The sequence below is a fragment of the Crinia signifera genome, chromosome 4 (genome assembly GCF_055691185.1).
Source record: "Crinia signifera chromosome 4, ASM5569118v1, whole genome shotgun sequence".
Taxonomy (NCBI): domain Eukaryota; kingdom Metazoa; phylum Chordata; class Amphibia; order Anura; family Myobatrachidae; genus Crinia; species Crinia signifera.
The window spans coordinates 280,383,653-280,403,552 of record NC_139220.1 but is presented as its reverse complement, the minus strand read 5'-3'; the positions used below and the strand labels follow the sequence as shown (position 1 = coordinate 280,403,552).

Sequence of the window (19,900 nt, the reverse complement as noted above, 5' to 3'; positions counted from 1 at the left end):
GTAAAAGCATGATAGGAAGTCTGTGCACAAACATACCTGCTTCCTGGTGTAAGGAGTCGAGGGAACCAATCAGATCTCTATTTGCATCCCCAAACCTCCTTACTATAAGTGAAGCAGGGATCCGGGAACAAACACCATCTGATGATGGCAAAGGTTCTCACTGTAATGTTAAAACAATGTAATATTTCTGATGAACTTGGTCCCCACCAGTGGCAGCTGAAGAGGTGGGCGAGCAGCGCAGTACATATAGGGGAGAAACACCAACTGACACTGCAAGCACTGCCAAACATCGCCATCTGGGACTCAATGGCAGTTGGTGTGGGTCCCCTATTTGAATTTTTGACTGCGCTACAGCTGCTTCTGGTCATGTGGACAGCAAGCCAGATTGGGACTGAAAGGAAGGCTGGACATTTCCGTGATATCTACACCTGATCCTATATCCAATGGCTAAACACTTGGACAATGCATAGGTGTATATGGCAATTTTGAAGCTGAGACTGCAGCTGCACTTTAGCTGTCAAAACAGCTTTACCCAAAGTCTAGTTCCTCAAATTTGACGATCTCGGTAAAACCAAAACTTTGTGCCTTACCTAACAAACCAAATTATGCCCATACATAAATAATCTAATATACATTTCCACCTCGTGTGCTAATACTTTTGTGTCTCCAAAGTCGCATCGCCGACCTTTCACAACAGATTTAATTCCGCGTTTCTTATTCCTCTCTGCAGAAGAGAGACACTGGGACATGGTAGACGTATTCATATTTTGAATATGAATTGTATCGGTGAAGTATTTAATGTACAAATTCAGGGAACAAAACAAATAGGGGTTCCTTGTATTTTTTTAAACCAGCACCAGGCCCAAGGGCCAGTCCTGGTTCCCAAAATACAGGGTACAAAATGAGGAAGGGGTCCCCCGTATTTCAAGAACCAGCACCAGGCCCAACCAGCCAGCAGGGTAATGCCACAGGCAAAGCATTACCCCCGACCAGTCAGCCTGGGCAAGGGTCCTGGGGAAGTGGGGATCCCCCAATAAAGAGGTCCCCCCTCTCCAGAATTTACCTGCCCAGGCTGTGGGTACCAGGCTGATGTATGTGTAAAAGAAAGAATAATCCATTGTATATTGCTGTGGAACTATGAGTCCCAGCAAGCCTCCCATGAATGCAGGGACTTGGAGAACCAAAAGTCCCAGCATTCAAAGGCCTGCTGGAACTTGGAACTGGTGTAATGTGGTGCAGTGTGCATAACTGTATGAAGTGCCAGTGAGGTGTAATTTGGCACAGTTGGATTATTGTGCGGGGCGTAATGTGTCACAGTGAGTATTATTGTGTGGGGCATAATGTGGTGCAGTGGGTATTATCGTGCAGGTCACAATGTGCCACAATGGGTGATATTGTATGGGGCGTAATGTGGTGCAGTGGGCATTACTGTGTGAGGTGCCAGTGAGTCATAATAGGCATTTTAATAGGCATCCCCTCCATGCTTTTCTGATCCCCACCAGCTTAACAATCCACCTTCCCAAACCAATGTTCCCTCTAATTTTACAAAGGCTGTGTGCAGCATAAGATTTTGTCTGTGCAACTTTGGAAGGAAATTAAAATTTGTGTGCGTCACTTATATATAACTGGAAAATGATGTTCAGCATTTGTGTTAACTTTACTTCAAAATTATATTAAACATTTAAACATTCAAAACACAGCACACAATGTAGTTAATGGGTGAAACAAACATTAATTGAGTCCACAATTGCAAAAAGGGACCACTGCTGCTTTGTGTGCTCTGTTGTAATGTCTGTGCGCACGCTCGGCGAGTTGTGTGCGCGCGCACGTGCGCACAGCTTAGAGAGAACACTGTCCCAAACCCCACCCCGCCCATGCCCCCAATCCTGTAGCTCTCTTGGGATGCATGGGGAGGGGAGGAATTTTAAAAAACTTGCTATAAATCCTCTGAAAATAAATAATGCAATGTGAGCCTGTGTTCTACCACACTCACCAAATTAGGAAAGATTTACAGACAAACACCACAAACGGAAGGTGCGGGTGATGGATGTGACGACACTAATAACACTGAATATTTAGGCAACCAATGGTTTTATTAGCAGATGTGACAACAGAGGATTTGGGAAATAACATTGATACGCTGATGCAGTTGTCAAGAACACTTCTGTATGCAAAATAATTGTGCAACCCACTGTACTGTGCAGGATTTGTACACTCACAGACACTTCCTCCCTCACTTGAGCTTCAGGACATTGGAGCAGCACATTGACAATGCTGAGACCTGCGCTGTTATTACTTGTACTGCTGGAGGTCCCGGCTCTAGGTGAGTCCTTACATTTAAACACCCGATTCAAGCCAATGGGGCAGATGTTCTAAGCCTTAGAATGAGATACAGTACAATGGGGAAAGTTCCAGCCAATAAGCTCCTGTCATTTTTCATACACAGCCTGTAATATGACTGTTTTTAGCTGATTGGCTGCTACTAAATATCTTCCCACTTTATCACTCTCCAAACTCTAGTACATTTTCCCCAATATATTTTTTAGTAGTATAGTATATATTAACAGTATATCATACCTGCCTACTTTTTCTAACTCCTGTCTGGGAGAAGCCTGGAGAGGAGCGAAAGGGGGGCGTGACGAGAGCCACCCCGTGAGAGCCAGCAGCGTTAAATTGCGGGTCCATAGATTGGGGAGGGGCTAAAATTACCCGAAATGACGTGAATCGCGTCATTTTAGCCTCCCCACGGACCGTAAAATTTGGGATTTAATGCTGCGGGGAAGGGTGAGCGGGGGCTGCGGGGGTGATGCAGGAGACTTGCCCACCCAATTTGCGGGACCCTCTCAGGCCATTCCGGGAGGGTAAGCAAGTATGCAGTAGATTGAACCCTGTATTTCTGACACCACTCGTCACACCAGTAGAACCGTTGGCTGGCCCACCACTACTTAAATTAACCGTCTACTGCAGCCAAGCTGTGGCCATCCAGCTGTTGTGAATCCACACATCCCAGCATGCCTTGCCATAGGTTTAGCATTCCCTAATAGCAAAACTGTGGCACGGCATGATGGGACTTTGGAGTTTAACAGCAGCTGGAGGGCCATAGTTTGGACATGCCTGGTCTACTCAGAAAGCAGTACTTCAGGGTTGGATTAATAGAGTATCAATATAAAATAAGTAAAGTTGTATCTGCAATATTGGCCCTATTGCCTACTTAACGCCTGTTTATATTTTTAAAAAGGCACAGAATTTGACTCATATCTTGAATGTTAACAAATAAAATTGGTAGAGAATAGATGCAGGATGTAAAGAAAAACCACAGCGGTTATTACTGTGCATGTGGGAGAATGGCTTGTACAGGAATGATAGCAAATCTAGACTAAATGTGGCTTACTCAGAATTGTGTGTGATTCAGCTTTGTTAGCAAAGCAAAAAAGCGCACAACAGTGTAAAACCATGTGCACTGCAGGTGGGGCAGATGTAACCTGTGCAGAGAGAGTTAGATTTGGGTTTAAGTGTGTTTAAACTGAGATCGAAATTGCTGTGTAAAAATGAAGCATCCAGTATTTACCCTGCACAGAAAAAGTTTAACCCACCCAAATCTAAAAATATCTGCACTTTACATCTGCCCACCTGCAGTGCAGCATAGTTTTGACCAGTTGTGTTGTGCTGCTTTGCCAAAAAAAGATGAATCATGGCCTAAATGCAGATGACCACTCAGCCCTTATCATTATGCTTGGTTTCATAGTGTTCCATCTACTTGCACCAGCGTTATACAAGCCGCAGGAAATATGTCTGAGGAAACAGTATAATCTCTGCATATGTATTATCACCCAGCAGTAATGCTCATTCAGCCACCGGTGATGATGCATCTGAGTTATGTATGTCTCTGAATCACTTATAGAGGCGTAGTCCCAGCTATGGAGTATACACAATGCTAAAGAACACAAGATCTGTCCACAAAACATACTTGGGTACAACTGCATCATCTCCACTGTGTGTTTATCATGAATAATCCAGAATTAGATATGAAATATGGTAATAACCAGTGGCGGTTTTTATCTATGGGCTGCCAGGCTGCAGCCCCCCAGGTAAAATCCGCCACTATAGTGAAGCCAGATGCAGTCTGCACTGGCTTCACTGTGACTGGCAGTGACTTCCAATTGGAAGTCCGAACTGCCAGTCACAAAGGCAGTCCCATTGGGAGGTGTTTCCTCCCTCCGTGAAAAGACGGCGATTGCGCAAGTGCAGTACCTATATCGGTACTGCACACGCGCTGGTCCCGGTTCTTGTAGCTTATATTGTACAGGCGCTGGGACCAAGATTGCTTCTATGGGCTGTTGCCCAAGCAGCCCATAGAGGCTGGGCACATCCGCAGTACAGCTGTTTGTACTGCGCATGTGCCAGTCCTGGCGCCTGTCATCAAAGCACAGGCGCCGGGGACGAAGGGAGAGGAGGCAGCAGCAGTGGCAGCGACAGGGGGAGGGGTTGCCTGAATCGCGGTACCACCGCTGCGGCCAGAGGCAGCCCCCCTCCCCCATTAAGGTATGAGCCTCCACTAGTAATAACTATCTGGATTATGACAGGATTATAACATTTCCTATGACATTTTCTGTACCGTGCAGCAAAAAAGAACAATTTGCATCTTGGAAAGTCTGATACCAGCATTATTTTATTTTGTTGTTCATTATAACATGGCAGGAATGTTTCCTCTATTGCTGCTAGCTCAGCCATGACAAATAAAGACACGGACAACCGGAGTTTATTGAAATTGCTGATCTGATTTTATGTTAAGTTATGAAGGATAGCTACCAAATGTCAGCTCTAGTCAATAAACTTATAACCACAAAAACTTAGGAGGGGACTGAACTACCCCTCCTAAATGCATAACCTGCTCTGTGCAGGACCCACCACTCATTACTCTGGCAAAGCACGGACGCTCCCGCAAGGGGACGCCTGTTGTCCACCCACAGGGGAAGGACATACTGTACTCGCCACCGTCTTTTCAAAAGAGGGTGCCCCACAATGACCACTTACTGTATGCAACATTCGACCGCTGGCTGGTAGCGATCTCCTGACTATCTTGCTTTTTATAGCCGACTATTAAGTTGAAAAAGTAGCATAAAAATACAAAATTTAAATACATCAGGGTGGGCAGGAAGAGCTTCTAAATTAGCAAGAGGAAGTTTGAAGCACATGACCTGTTTATATATATATATCACTCAAGGCCTACAGTACACCAACAAATTCCCTGATAGGACAGACTGAAAACACTTATGAACCAATAACAAAACTACCTTGCAACTGCTTTGTCATTAACAAAGGAACACAAAAAATAGGGCTCTTATATGGCCTTGTGCCTAGGCAGCCCTATTGGAGAGATCTACGGAATACATGAAAATGGTGGACCACTATGGCACTATATGGCTACAATTTGGAAGAAGTTGTAATAAATGGTTAAAAGTCTTCCTCTGTGGGGGCAAATGGGGTGGGGGGTTCTTTCAAACATATAGCACCATGGGGGCAAGTGTGGTGTACATGTGTAATGTACTGTATGACTAGCTTCTGGTTAATCTCAGAGGCTGGACTATCATTGGTGCAGCAGGTGCAGTGCAATAGGAGGCTTTTCCTGTCACCTGTCACACTCTGCCTTCCCGTCCCTCTTCCTGTCAGTCTCTGCCTCACCCACTGCTGTGTTGCATATTGTGAACATAGGTTGAGGCCCAAAATATATTTTTGCACCTGGGTTCGCCACCAACAAGTTCCACCACTGACTTATCCTTACTCCATTGTGTTTTCACCCGATCGCAGGTCCATTTTCAGCTGATAAAAATGGACAGTAATTGGATACCACAATAATGACCATCGGTCGTTATTCGCAATATCTGTCTGCTTCAGGGATAACAGTTTCCAAGCCATTAACTCACCTCTTCACAGAGCTTGTCAGATTCAAGAGGGTTAGTCAGACCTGATCTCTGCAAAATTGATTGACTGCACATACGTACAGCTCACAGTACACATGCCCAAGGCCAAACCGGTCCTCGAGATCTACCAATGGTCCACGTTTTCTAAATTACCTAGATAATGCACTGCTGTAGTCATTACTAATGGTCACATTCACCAGACTCCCTAGCTGATGCACAGCTGTAGTCAGTACTAACTGTCACATTTCCCAGACTCCCTAGCTGATGCATAGCTGTAGTCATTACTAACTGTCACATTTCCCAGACTCCCTAGCTGATGCATACTTATAGTCTTTACTGTCACATTTCCCAGACTCCCTAGCTTGTGCACAGCTGTAGTCATTATTAACTGTCACATTTCCCAGACTCCCTAGCTGATGCATAGCTGAAGTCAGTACTAACTGTCACATTTCCCAGACTCCTTAGCTGAGGAATAGCTGTAGTCATTACTGTCACATTTCCCAGACTCCCTAGTCATTACTGTCACATTTCCCAGACTCCCTAGCTGATGCACAGCTGTAGTCAGTACTAACTGTCATTACAAACTGCCACATTCCCAGATTACTTAGCTGATGCGAAAAAAGAGGGGGGTACGTATCTAAGAGCGCTGTATTTAGCTGCTGCTCTAGAGGGGATTGTGGGGACCCTCAAAGAAAGCAAAAATGGATAAGAAAAGGGGTTTTGAGCAGCGCTGGGTTTCATTGAGAGAATCACAACCATAAAATTGGACAATTTATTGTATACACATATACATACATGATAACATAAATATGACAATGTTGAATGAAAAAAAAAGTTAAAGAAAAAAGAAAAATAAATTAAAAATATATAAAATGCAAAAATTGTGTAAAAACAATGATGATTAGAGGTTGCAACCAATTATTCCTGCATAATAGAGGGAAATGGAGAATTTCTCTGCAATATATCTGGTCTCCGATAAGGCCTTGAGGATCTCCAATTGTTTAGTGGTGGAGATGGATCCGATACGATTTCCCGGCGGTCGGGATCCCGGCGGTCGGAATCCCGACACTGGAATCCCGACCGCCGAAATCCCGACAAGGGGGGGACATGGATCGCCCCCCCTTGCGGGCTCGCTGCGCTCGCCACGCAGTGGGCCCGGTGCCTCGCTACGCTCGGCACGCTATTTTATTCTCCCTCTATGGGTGTCGTGGACACCCACGGAGGGAGAAAGTTTCGGGATTTCGGCGGTCGGGATTCCAGTGTCGGGATTCCGACCGCCGGGATCCCGACCGCCGGCAAATCAACTGCATCCCGTGGAGATAGCTCATCACATTGATATGGAATACGAATGATTATATGCAATGAAAATGGGAGTATATATAGTATAAGAGTTCCGAATATTACCCAGCTTGGTGAGTTGGTTATCAATGAGCAGTTCGCCTGGAATGGTCCACAGTAGGTGAATGGCACTTCGCTTGGCAAAGGGTGGAGACGGCAGGGTACTGTAGTGTGGATGGAATGCTGGTCCGGAGCTCAGATGAAGAAATGGCTCAACGCGTTTTGGCACCAAACTGGTACCTTCCTCTGGAGCAGTATACACTGCTCCTGAGGAAGGTACCAGTTTGGTGCCGAAACGCGTCAGTTACACTTACATTATACACCTCTCCAGTGCTTCTAGTGTATATCATTTATCAGGCCAGGAGATAAGATTGGGAAAGTATTTTTTAGTCACTCACTTTCTCTGAAGTCCAACCTGACTGCAGTAGCCAAGCTAAAATGGTGCCCGGCCTTCAGAAGTGATGGTCTGGGGATCCGCAAAGGCCACCGGGAGGAGCTGCGTGCAGCTCCACATGCACAGCAGCCCTCCCTCTCCCTTGTTTACTGGCAAAGCCGCCGCAGACTGCTCGCACCTGTGATAGTGGTAGCAGTGGTCCACCCTACAGTTTTGCCAGTGGTTACCATAGCAGCCAAGAACTAAAAGAACTCCTGTGACTGGGAATTTGCCGCTATGCTTAACATCTGTGATGTTACTGGTTTTACTAGAGATGTGTGCGGACCCCCCCCCCCCCCCGTGTTTTGATTTTTGGTTTTGGTATTCATTTCATTCTTGTGTTTTGGTTTGGATTCGGATTTTGGAGCAGATTAAAATAAATGAAATAAAAATCAGAATTCCCTGATAAAAATCTATAAAAAAAGATCACATGTGCAAAACAAATTGCAATATTCTGAACTCTGAATTATGGGAAGATCTGACCCGGATTATTGCAAATACAGCTTAGGTTCAGATAATGATACCGCTGGCCCTGCATTGTTGTCATATTAATGCCATACAAGTCACTGTTGCTAGAGTCATGTATAAAGGAGTATCCAATTAGCTGCAGTAGATTACCATGACTAATGGATCCTCCGGGGGCTATGCGATTTTCCCTGAGAAGCTGGCACTTATTGGGGATGCAAAGCAAAAACCCTGATAACAGCCCTTAGAGACATATTTTTCCACTTTTCTGGAATCCTATGTGTTATCGCCTGAACACAGATAATTTACAGCACAGTAAAAATGGTCGGTACTTATGTAGTATCTGGGCTGCCGATTTTTTGATTGTATGCCTTAAGTTAAGGCATACAATCAGATGCAATGCGATATCGCATCGCATCGCATCGCATGCGACCATCGGATGCGATGACCCGATTTTTCCATAGGAATCAATGTTAAAATGGACTGAGTCCATTTTAACATGGAATTCAATGGGAAAAAGGGGTCCTTTTCATACCCCTACTATCCAAGTGGGCATGGAGTTGGATATAAACCTGTGGCGAGCGTAGCGAGCCACCGAGCTCGAAGCGTGGCGAGCGAAGCGAGCCCCGCGAGGGGACGGTATTCTGTGTCCCCTCGCGGGGCTCGCTACGCTCGCCACGCTTCGGGCTCGGTGGTTTATATCCAACTCCATGCCCACTTGGATAGTAGGGGTATGAAAAGGACCCCTTTTTCCCATTGAATTCCATGTTAAAATGGACTCAGTCCATTTTAACATTGATTCCTATGGAAAAATCGGGTCATCGCATCGCATCGCATCCGATGGTCGCATGCGATGCGATGCGATGTGCCCGATCCTACCCGATTTAGAAATCGGCAGCCCAGATACTACATAAGTACCTAATGGTCTATAATTGGATAGCCCAATAATTACCATTGGTCAAAAATCGAACTAATAGCCTGTTTTTGCTGTGCGGTAAATTACCACTGGCAATAGGAAATCCCCCAATACATTAATCTCCCAATACAGGGAAGCAGTTTGCATAATCATTGCCCCGCCCCTGCTGGGCACTGCTGTGATTTGCTATGATGATGCAAGAAACACCCCCACATAATCAGCCCAGATGTACCTGCCTTCCAGTATACTGTAGACAGACAGATATGGTACACTGTACTCAGTTTGCTCAACCGTACTGTTCACCAGAGCCGGCCTTGGGCATAGGCAAACTAGGCAATTGCCCAGGGCATTTGGAATGCCTAGGGGCACCAGCAGCTTCTGTTGATTAAAATGATATGCAGCATGCCTATATTCTGAGTGAGGCTGTATCTGCATATGAAATAGTGTATTCATGGAAATCACTGTGACATAGCATTCCGTATTAAGGTACAGCCACAGTCACACACAGAATATAGGCATGCTGCATATCATTTTAATCACTGGAAGCGCCTTGTGTGTGCTGGTCATAACAATGCAAATAAGATGAATTTTCAGCAAAAAAGGCACCCAACATTAGCAGAACTGGCCAGGAGCTGCATGGCCTATTGAGGCAAGATGTATAAGGAAACATCTGTATCCAAGCAGAGGCAGGGGTCACAGTGTTAGCGGCTGTGTGAGTGCTGTCTGCGGGTGGGTTGGTTGTGCAATAGTGTTCAGCATATGTGTAAAGGGCATTATGTGTGTCGTGTATAAATGCATTAATAATGTGCGACATATGTCTAACAGACATTATGGGTGAAATTTAATAGGATGAGAGATTCAGAAAGTAAGAGATTTGGTGAGAAATCTCCAGTATTTTTAAAGCGACAATTATTTACACTGCAAAAGCAAACTGGTTTTGCAGTGTAAATGATTGCCGCTTTATAAAAACTGGAGATTTCTTACCAAATCTCTCACTTTCTGAATCTCTCATCCTATTAAATTTCACCCTATGTGTGTAATGTGTATAAGGGCATTAATAATGTGCAACATATGTGTAATGGGCATTGTGTGTGTCATGTGTATAAGGGCATTAATAATGTGCAACATATGTGTAAGGGGCATTATGTGTGTCATTATGTGTATGAAGGGCATTAATAAAGGTTGGCATAATGTGTAAGGGGCATTATGTTTATAAGGACATTAATGATGTGTGTCATGTGTAAGGGGCATTACTGTGTGGTATTATCAGGGGTGCCGAGAGAAAGGGGTAGGGTTACAAATTACCCAGGCCAAAGTCTGATGGAAGGGCCCAGTGACAGCAGCAGCTCTTCTCCTCTGCCCAGCACACACTGATTTGTACTGGGTTGCAGTGTGGCCATGGAGGTGCTTAAAATACAATATTTTCTCAGGATTTTTTTCTAAGGGTATAATGTGAATAATGTGAGGAGTAAGGTAAAGTGGTACTATTGTGTGATGTAACGTGAATAAGGGACACCATCGCATGATATAATGTGAATAAAGTTGCACTACTATGTGGCATAATTTGAATTAGGGGTACTATTGGGTGGCCATGCCTCTTCCCAGCAAGAACACACCCCTGTTTGGGCTGTTTCTATTTAAAATATTGTGGGTAGGAGCACCAAAATGATGACCGCTATGATGAGGGTTGATGGCGCTGGGAAAGGGGAGCAGGGTCAGAGGCGGAACTAGTGGCGGTGCTAGGGGGCACCAGCCAAAATCTTGCCCAGGGCGTCATTTAGGCTAGGGCCGGCTCTGCTGTTCACATATGAAAATGTCCCTTCAATGTTTTATTGTGTAATCAAATAAATGATCTTGTATCTTGTAGCATTCAATGGAGCAGCTGCAGGACAGAAATTTGAGGTGGTTTTCCCTAGGAAACTTCATGCGCAACACAAGAGAGACACAGAGGTACTGTACTGTTATGCCCAAAATGATTATGTGAATAGTAGAGTTTTGTTACTTGCACAGAAAGAGGATCTCAGTAGAGAGGAATATCAATTATAGAGGAAAAGTCTTCACATGGAAGGTTAGGGTTTGTCTACGGTAAGGGGAAGACAGGTGCTGGATGATGGCCCAACAGTCGGGATTGCGTCAGTCAGTACTTCAACATCGAAATCCCGACTGTTTAAATGCCTGATAGTCGGAATCCAGACTGATTGGGGCTATTCTCCCACATGGGCATCTACGACCCCATAGAGGGAGAATAGAACCTGTGTCAAACGCAGTGAGCCCACATGGGGCTTCATTGCGCTCACTCCCTTGTTGGAGTATAGGTGGTCAGGATTCCGATGTGGGTATACTGACCATCAAACTACCGACTGTTGGCCTTCCATACCACGCCCAGGCGATACGGGCTATGGGAGAGGAGGCTTGGGTCAGAGTACAGGACAGGAGGGCTAGGGTTACATTGTGGAAGTGGAGGGTTAGGCTATAGAAGAGGAGTACTAGGGTTCCATAGCGGGAGTGGAGGGTTAGGCTATAGAAGAGGAGGACTAGGGTTACATTGAGGGAGTGGAGGGTTAGGCTATAGAAGATGAAGACTAGGGTTACATTTTGGGAGTAGAGGGTTAGGCTATAGAAGACGAGGACTAGGGTTCCATAGCAGGAGTGGAGGGTTAGGCTATAGAAGAGGAGGACTAGGGTTCCATAGCTGGAGTGGAGAGTTATGCAGCCCACACACACACCGATCCCGGCGTGCGTTGTGGGCTTAATTAGCACACATAGCATCGCATCGTATGCCTTGTGCATACGATGTGCATGCGATGCGATGCTATGCTAGAAAAGGCTAGTACAAAAAGTATGTGCAGCACATACTTTTTGTACTGTACGATGAGGTGCCGCGGGAGCACGCACCCCATCGTACAGCATTGCACCGCCCGCATCGGTGCGTGTGTGGCCTCCATTAGGCTATAGAAGAGGAGGACTAGGGTTCCATAGCGGGAGTGAAGGGTTAGGCTATAGTAGAGGAGGACTAGGGTTACATTGCAGGAATGGAGGGTTAGGCTATAGAAGAGGAGGGCTAAGGTTACACTGCGGCAGTGGAGAGTTATCAATAGGGTACAGGAAGTGAGAGTTAGGCTACAGGAAAGGAGGGTTAGAGGTAAGCAGTAGAAGTGGAGGGTTAGGTTACAGGAGGAGAGGGTTAGGCTATGGGAAAGGAGGCTAGAGTTAGGCTACAGGAGAGGAAGGTTAAGAGTAAGCAGTAGAGGTGGAGGGTTAGGTTACAGGAGGAGAGGATTAGGCACTAGATGTAGTGTTGGCGGTAAGGGTTAGTTACTGCTGGAAGTGATGCTAAGATCCACCAGAATTCTTACCGCTGTTACTGCCGGACCCAAAACATACCCTGTATGTCAACATTATGACCATGTCAACAAAATTTATCAGACACTGTGGGACAGATAAGAAGCATATAATGACAGTGCAGAGCATTATGCCCGTGCTGTGGTACCATATGACGGCTTTGACATACTTGGCACCTACCGTTATGCCACTGCATTCATTTATGAGGGAAGATGATGCCTTCAAGTAGGTAGAAAAGTTCTGCTATGGACATCCAACCAGACTGTTCTTACCATTACTAACAACATAATTATGAAGATGTTCTGATCCTAAATTGAGAAACATTCCGTGTATATGGTCATTGTATCAATATTATAAAACTGCAAATTTTCTGTATATTGGCCAACAGCCTTCAAAATGGCAATTGTATTACAGTAAGAGCAAGACCCGGCCATGTTTTTCAAGATTGGTCATTTACACCACAGAAATGATCCCTCTTATTGTATGTGTGTAATTCCTCCCCTCTGTACATGTGACTGCGTCTCCTCTCTCCTCAGGGGAGGCATCCGGATCTGGTGCAGTATGGCTTTGAACTGAACGGCAAACATTTGGTCCTTCACCTGGAAAAGACTGAGTAAGTGTCCCCTGGATAATACCATGGGCAATACAGGGAGTTAATTTAGTAATGTTTCTAAATCCTAAACCCAAAAGGAATTGCAATCAATATATATATCTAATAGAGCCCCAAATGAACAAAACATAAGACAAATAGGGGTAGATGTATTAAGCAGTGATAAGGAAGGAGAAGTGAGCCAGACGAGAAGTGGCCCATGGCAACCAATCAGCACTAAAGAAACAACTATAATTTGCATAATTTTAAAATTATACAGAGCTGATTGGTTGCCATGGGTCACTTCTCCTCCCTCATCACTGCTTCATTCTGTACATCTAGCCCATAGAAATATTTATGATGGTTTGTATAGGGAATAGTAAGTGTGCCATTGTAGATGCCGCAGAATGGATAAGACATCTGTGACCCATCAATACCAAGAGGATCTGGTGAACACACATAGAGAAGATTTACTGAGGAGGAATATTTAATTATTGGCGATGCCCTTCTAGAAATTCCCATTGCAACCAGTAACATCATTACAGGGGCACAGGAATAATAGCAATGTTAGCCACTGTAATTGGCAGAGATATGCACAGCAAAACATAGGGGCTAATTCAGCCTGGATCGCTATATAGAGTACAGTATAGCAAAAAGCAAACTCCCAGAATGAAGGAAGGAAGAACATAATTTAATGTCTCACGTGCTCCGCTGCTCTTTTGTTTTATCTTTTTCAAACGAAGGGCCTGATTCAAACCTGTTTGCTAGGCTGCGTATGTTTGCAGCCTAGTGAACAGGTAAACGCTGCCGGCCGAATGCCTGCCCCACGCCACGCAAAGCCCCTCACTAGCATGCGAGGCGATGTGTACGGTAGCACATCCCCTCGCATATGTCCGCACAGCTTAAAAAAATCATTTGATGGTCGCTCACCATTGAATGATCTTTTTGCCATTCGCTAATGAAAGTCAGTCTAGACTGATTATTTTATGCCTGCAGTTCGCCGAAAAAGGGGGAGGGCGCTGACATGTGGCATCAGCCATGTTCCCCTGCTTCTGCCCCCCTGGCCGCTCCCTTCTCTCCCATCCTCAAGCCAATGGCTTGGCGAGTGTGAAACTGACCGTAATCGTTTGCTCCTAGGAATGTGCATGTGCAGACCCAAAACATCGGGGAAGGACGTGATCTATGGAGTTATTCTGGTTGATCCACTCAGATGCAAATTTGCAGCCTCGCGAGTCCACCAAACCACGCCCTGCGAATGGTGGCTGGCCACCACTCATTCACAAGGGCGATTCCTCAGTAGTTTCCATTACAGTACCCTTGATACCATATTTAACCTGTAGGTTATTCGACTTAAGATGATCCACAACTCCTTCCTTTAATAGTATTTCCATTACATTAAGGTTTACTGGTCTGTAGTTATTTGTATCTTTCCTGCTTCCACTTTTGTGCAGTGGGATCACATTGGTTCTTTTCCAATCCTCTGAAATTGCTCCTGTAGCAAGTGACTGGTTGAATAATTATGTTAAATATCCATCCATCGCCTCTTTTAGTATTCTTGGATGTATTCCCTCTGTCCGAATCGATATATAAACTTTATTTTGAGAGTACTGTTAGGACGTTCTCCTCTTTTATTTTAATTCCATTAATGTCCTTACAACTTAACTGTGGCCCCTCCCCTTCTGTAATGAACATTGAGCAAAAAATCATTTAGATGTAATTATTTGTGTTATATTCCAAAAATATTTTAATTTGTATGAATTTACTAATTAGTTAAAAGTGATAACTAGTGTGCCCATACTACTGCTGAAAGAGGAACTGAAAACGTGCTTTTTGCAATAGGGTGCAATGGCTTGCATGTATATTTGCTGTGACAGCTGTTGACTGTTCATACAAATTTCTGCGTACAGTAGTTTATTTTTATATGTTCTCTGTTCTAACCATAGAGACCTGATATCTGCGAATTACACTGAGACATATTACCTAGAAGATGGCACGCCAGTAACAATCAGCCCTCAGGAGCAGGTATGTGTCTATGTTGGGTTGTTGCTTCTGTGTATGAGGCCTATTCATCTTCCAATATTTAAGGCTTATTCCCCAAAAACAACTTTTTTTACAAGACCCCCCACAAATATTAACTATCCCACATAGGTATTAATTAGGGACCGAAACTGATATCTCTGACTGATCTGTTGTGGTCACTCTGGTAGCCCTCATAGGTTTCAATGGGGAACTACGATGCTATCAGATTTACCAGTATCATCCCGACAGCGCCACCACACATGGGCAGTAGCGCGCAGATGCAAAACAAAGAGGTTCCTCTCCGAGCCACCGTTCCTGCATGTGTTCTTGATACATTCAGATAAATGTTAATTTGTTGTTGCCATATATAGCTGTAATTACAAATTATAACTATCGTGTCTATCTTTGATAATTGATACATATGCCAAGAAGGCGGATATAACCCCCCCCCCAAGCAAAACTCAAGTATGACTGCAATCCCCATCTTTATCAAGCTTTGGAAGCAATACTTGTATCTGAACACCATTTATAGATGGCATTGCCTACAAAGGCCTTTGCACATAATCCGCACCCCACCCCCCCAGAGGGAAATCTTCCAGTGTCCCCGTGTTTTACGCATTTTATTATATAAATATAAAATTAATAGCTCCCACGATGGATGCCTAAAATGTTTATTTAGAACTGAGACAACAATGGATACCAGAGGAGAAATGTAATGGGGTGCAAGACGAGGTCCGGGAGATTGAGTGCCAAGGGAATTTGTCAAAAATAGGTGTGAAAATTGCCAAGCAAACATTTTTATTCATCATAATAACCTGTAATGTTTACCTTATATAGGATATATAATATCCTATATATATATATATATATATATATATATAATATAAGGCTATATATAGGATATAATGTTTTTTTTATACAAAGTTTTTTATTTGAATTTATATAACAAATGTGAGCGATGCTGACACTTATATTTGATATTTTGCGCATCTCTAACAGAGCTGTTGGCACTCAAAGGGTCATCTCCTGCAGCTCCAGCTTCTCGCACCCTATTACATTTACCCCCAGGTATCTTCATATTCCACACATACTGTATGGTCTAATAATTGTATGTACTGTACTTGCTTCATGCAGGATCACTGTTACTATCAGGGCCATGTGAACAACGACAGCAGCTCACAGGTCAGCCTCAGCACATGCCATGGCTTAAGGTGAGTCATCGGAGGAAGACCACAGAGTGATCCCATTCTATCTATTACAGCCAATGTAACTATTCATATGGGACAATGTTTATTATAAGTACCAAATACTACATGGTTGATTTAATGGGAACATTGTTAAAAATCATTACAATTCAAAAACCGTGCTGCTTAATTAAAATACATAATACAGGGTACTATAACTGAGTGCTACTCAAATGCAGTCCTCAAGGTATTCGAACAGCCCTGGTTTTCTGGATATCCATGCTTGAGCACACATGGCTCAATTATTACCTCAGTCATTTTAATTTAAGTTAGGATGACCAATCATGGGATCCTGGGATTTAGGACCTAAATTGTCAGGAATTGAAGCTCAAACTGCCACTCTTTGCAATAGTACCTAACCATACCATATGATGTGAAGTTGGTACTCCCCAGTTGATGATATTTTGAAATCAGAGAGTCGTAGAGGTTAAGTCTCCCTGGTGTTGGGTGCATGGGCCTGGCCATAATTATAACCAGTGGCAGATCCAGAGGCGGGGCTGTAGCACAGTTCAAAATTCAAACAGGAGAGAAAGACCAACTGCTAGTGAGTCAGTTTGGAAAGGCAGTTCCACAGTGTTAACTCCTAATACCTAAAATGGGAATTGAATAATATATACCAGAAATATAAGGTGACATACTGTAAGTTACAGATACTGTATGTAGAATGATGAAAGCGTATTGATAGTCCCTGTGTATTCTTATAGTGGCATGATTATGACTGAAGAACAGAAGTTGTTGATTGAACCTCTAAATGTGACAGAGACTGGAGCACATGCAGTGTATCCGTATCAGGCCCAGGAAACGCCAAAAACTTGTGGTGTGGACGACACAACATTCAATAAAACAATAATGACCAAGACCGCTTTCTCAGGCACTGATACTGAGGTAAGAGGATGTGTGTGCGCGTATATATATATATATATATATATATATATATATATATATATTATAATAATATATACATATATATAAATTATATATATATATATATATATATGTATGTATGTGAGTGGGCAACTTGAAGAAAATGGGTCTCGGTCTCCTTTTCTTCAAGTCACCTGAGTGCCGGCCACTCACATACCTGTACATTGGAAACCCAGTCTAGGTTTTCCAGGTGGGGTACCAGATGCTATTACATTTTACAGAGCAGCAGAGTGCAGGCCGGTGGCCTCGCACTGTAACTACCCATTTCACAACCTATTACCTTTAGTAACCTGGCTGGTGTGCGTAATGATGCAAGTCCACAAGGGTCTATTGGGATCCCACATTTGGACCTTGTTCCTCCCCCTGTGATATCAGCGGTCCTTTCTCCAACTTGGATATAGACCTATCTCAACGGGGGAGTTTCTGCCCAGCAAGCTCAGACCCAGGTTCAGCAAATTAGCCAATAGCCAATTAGCCAATAACCAGTAAATTAGCCAATTAGCCAATAGGGTACTACACGGCTGCTCACCGGGTCCCCTAGCTGCAGCCGTCAATCTTCATATTTCCGGTTACCAGGAACACCGCAACTCACTGCAGATCATAACGCTGCTTCACCCCTTGCTCCCAGTCCTCCTAAGATATCTGCTGCCCAACTGCCAATCGCCCCAGAACCAAGTTGTCAATGTCCCAGCATAAGACGGCTCTCTTTCCCTGGAACCCACACAGAGAGTGGATAACATCGGGTGGGCTGAGTATACATTTTTAAAGAACAGTGCAACTTACAGTCATACGTTCTGTAGATGAAATCAGAAAGAGCATGTCACAAAATCAGTGTCTCCAGGCCAATCACCTGCTTAGCAGGAATCAAACCTATCTAGCAGTGGCATCACTAGGGCGGTGCAGGAGGTGCTGGCCGCACTTGGGTGTCATCCACCAGGTTACTTCTGCTCAGTAAAAGGAGCCTGGTGCTGCATTAGAACACTAAATGCAGAACCTGGCTCCTTTCCCTGTGTGGGAGCTGTCACAGCAGCCAAGCCACTCCCTGAGGACCACGACCCCTTTTCCCATCATGTGCGTTTCCAATGTGGATTAAGCAGGTACTGTAGTTGACCTTACTGGCAGGGAGGCCATTGCTATCCAGTCAGCATATGATTCCCCTTGGAAGTTTGCAGAAGCAGGAGGCCACTCCCCTTACATGTTTCGCCTGACGAAGTTGCATATTATTCTAGTAAGGAACACACACAATTGGTTAGCCACCAGCCAAGAAATGATACCAGCAAATAGAAAATACCTAACATTTAATGTAACCTAATAGCAAACCATTTTTTTAATGATAAATATTATGTAAAATATTAAAATAATTGACGTCTTTCGGTTTGGATGGTCCATTTTTACAGGGTGTATTAGCATTATATTCAGTCCCGTCCGCCAAAATTGTGGTCAATGGTATGGTGTCAAACTCCTTCCCAATATCTAATGTCACAAGACAGGGGTGTCCTTTATCTCCCCTGATCTTTGCTTTGACTATTGAACCACTGGCAGCGTACATTCGTCAGTCCAGGACAGTAAAAGGGATATTAATTGGCCAAAAGGACTATAAAATTTTGCTGTTTGCGGATGACGTATTACTTACCTTATCTTCACCCCAAACATCACTCCCTTACCTATTTAATATTCTTAAAACATACGGTAATTTATCTGGTTATAAGATCAATCATACAAAAACTGAGGCTCTACCTTTTCACATGACTCATGAACATCTACATCCGCTTAAAGCAAAAAATATAACTTCACATGGAAGACAGATAAAATAAAATACCTTGGTTTTCACATCACTAATAAATATAACTCACTATATAGTGCCAATTTTCCAAAAAATTCTCAATTCTATAAATAAGGATTTAAACTTGTGGCAATCATATTATATATCCTGGTTTGGTAGAATAGTCGCTCTTAAAATGAACATTTTACCACGCCTTCTCTACTTATTTCAAACACTGCCAGTTAGTGTTCCTAACCAGATTCTCAACCAGCTCCATAAATGGTTAATAAAAAAATTTCTGGAAAGGGAAAAATCACAGAATTCGTTTTTTGACTTTACGCAAGGAAACCTCCAGTGACGGCCGTGGGTTTCCAGATATTAAATTATATTATTTGGCTACACATATCAGTCAGGCGGTGGTCTGATTTGCGTCTTAGTCTGGTCCAGGTTGGGTGGACCTTGAGATTACTTCAAGTGGAATAGTGTGTCACTCCCTTCCCATGAAAAGTAGACCTCTTGTGATGGCTAGCAACCCTGTAATTAATTTCACCTGTTCAATATGGAATCAGGGGATTAGAAAATATAAGTTACTGTCTGAACCGTCTCCCCTAACTCCACTATGGAAAAATAAATCTTTGGTGCAGGGGCAGGCAACCACTATAGCAGCAAAGTGGATTTACCAAAGGAATAATATTTGCCGCAGCTGTCCTCCAAGGGGGAATCTCTATGAGTCCAGGTGATCCGCAAGAAAAATATTCTTTCCCAGATTTGGATGCCTTCACATACCTACAAATAATTCACTTTATAGATACCCATCACTTCCCCACTCAAACGCTAAAATTTCCATTGGAACGCCTATTTTTGGATAAACCCCTCATGAAGGGAATGATCTTGTCATTATATAACTTAATATTACATTCATCAGAACCCCCTGCACCAGATTTTGA

The 19,900-nt window shown here is 43.8% G+C and overlaps 1 protein-coding gene across 1 annotated transcript in view; it reads left to right on the top strand.

Moving 5' to 3' along the window:
• Positions 1-2,252: 2,252 nt before the first annotated feature.
• The window catches only part of LOC146075478 (zinc metalloproteinase-disintegrin-like batroxstatin-1), an 85,254-nt gene continuing 67,606 nt past the window's right edge, over positions 2,253-19,900 (top strand). Inside the window, exons 1-6 of the mRNA XM_083184763.1 lie at positions 2,253-2,323; positions 10,941-11,023; positions 12,952-13,028; positions 14,948-15,026; positions 16,158-16,234; positions 16,972-17,152. Coding sequence (XP_083040889.1) covers positions 2,272-2,323; positions 10,941-11,023; positions 12,952-13,028; positions 14,948-15,026; positions 16,158-16,234; positions 16,972-17,152 — 549 coding nt within the window. The 5' untranslated portion in view covers positions 2,253-2,271. The remainder of the gene's footprint in view (positions 2,324-10,940; positions 11,024-12,951; positions 13,029-14,947; positions 15,027-16,157; positions 16,235-16,971; positions 17,153-19,900) is intronic.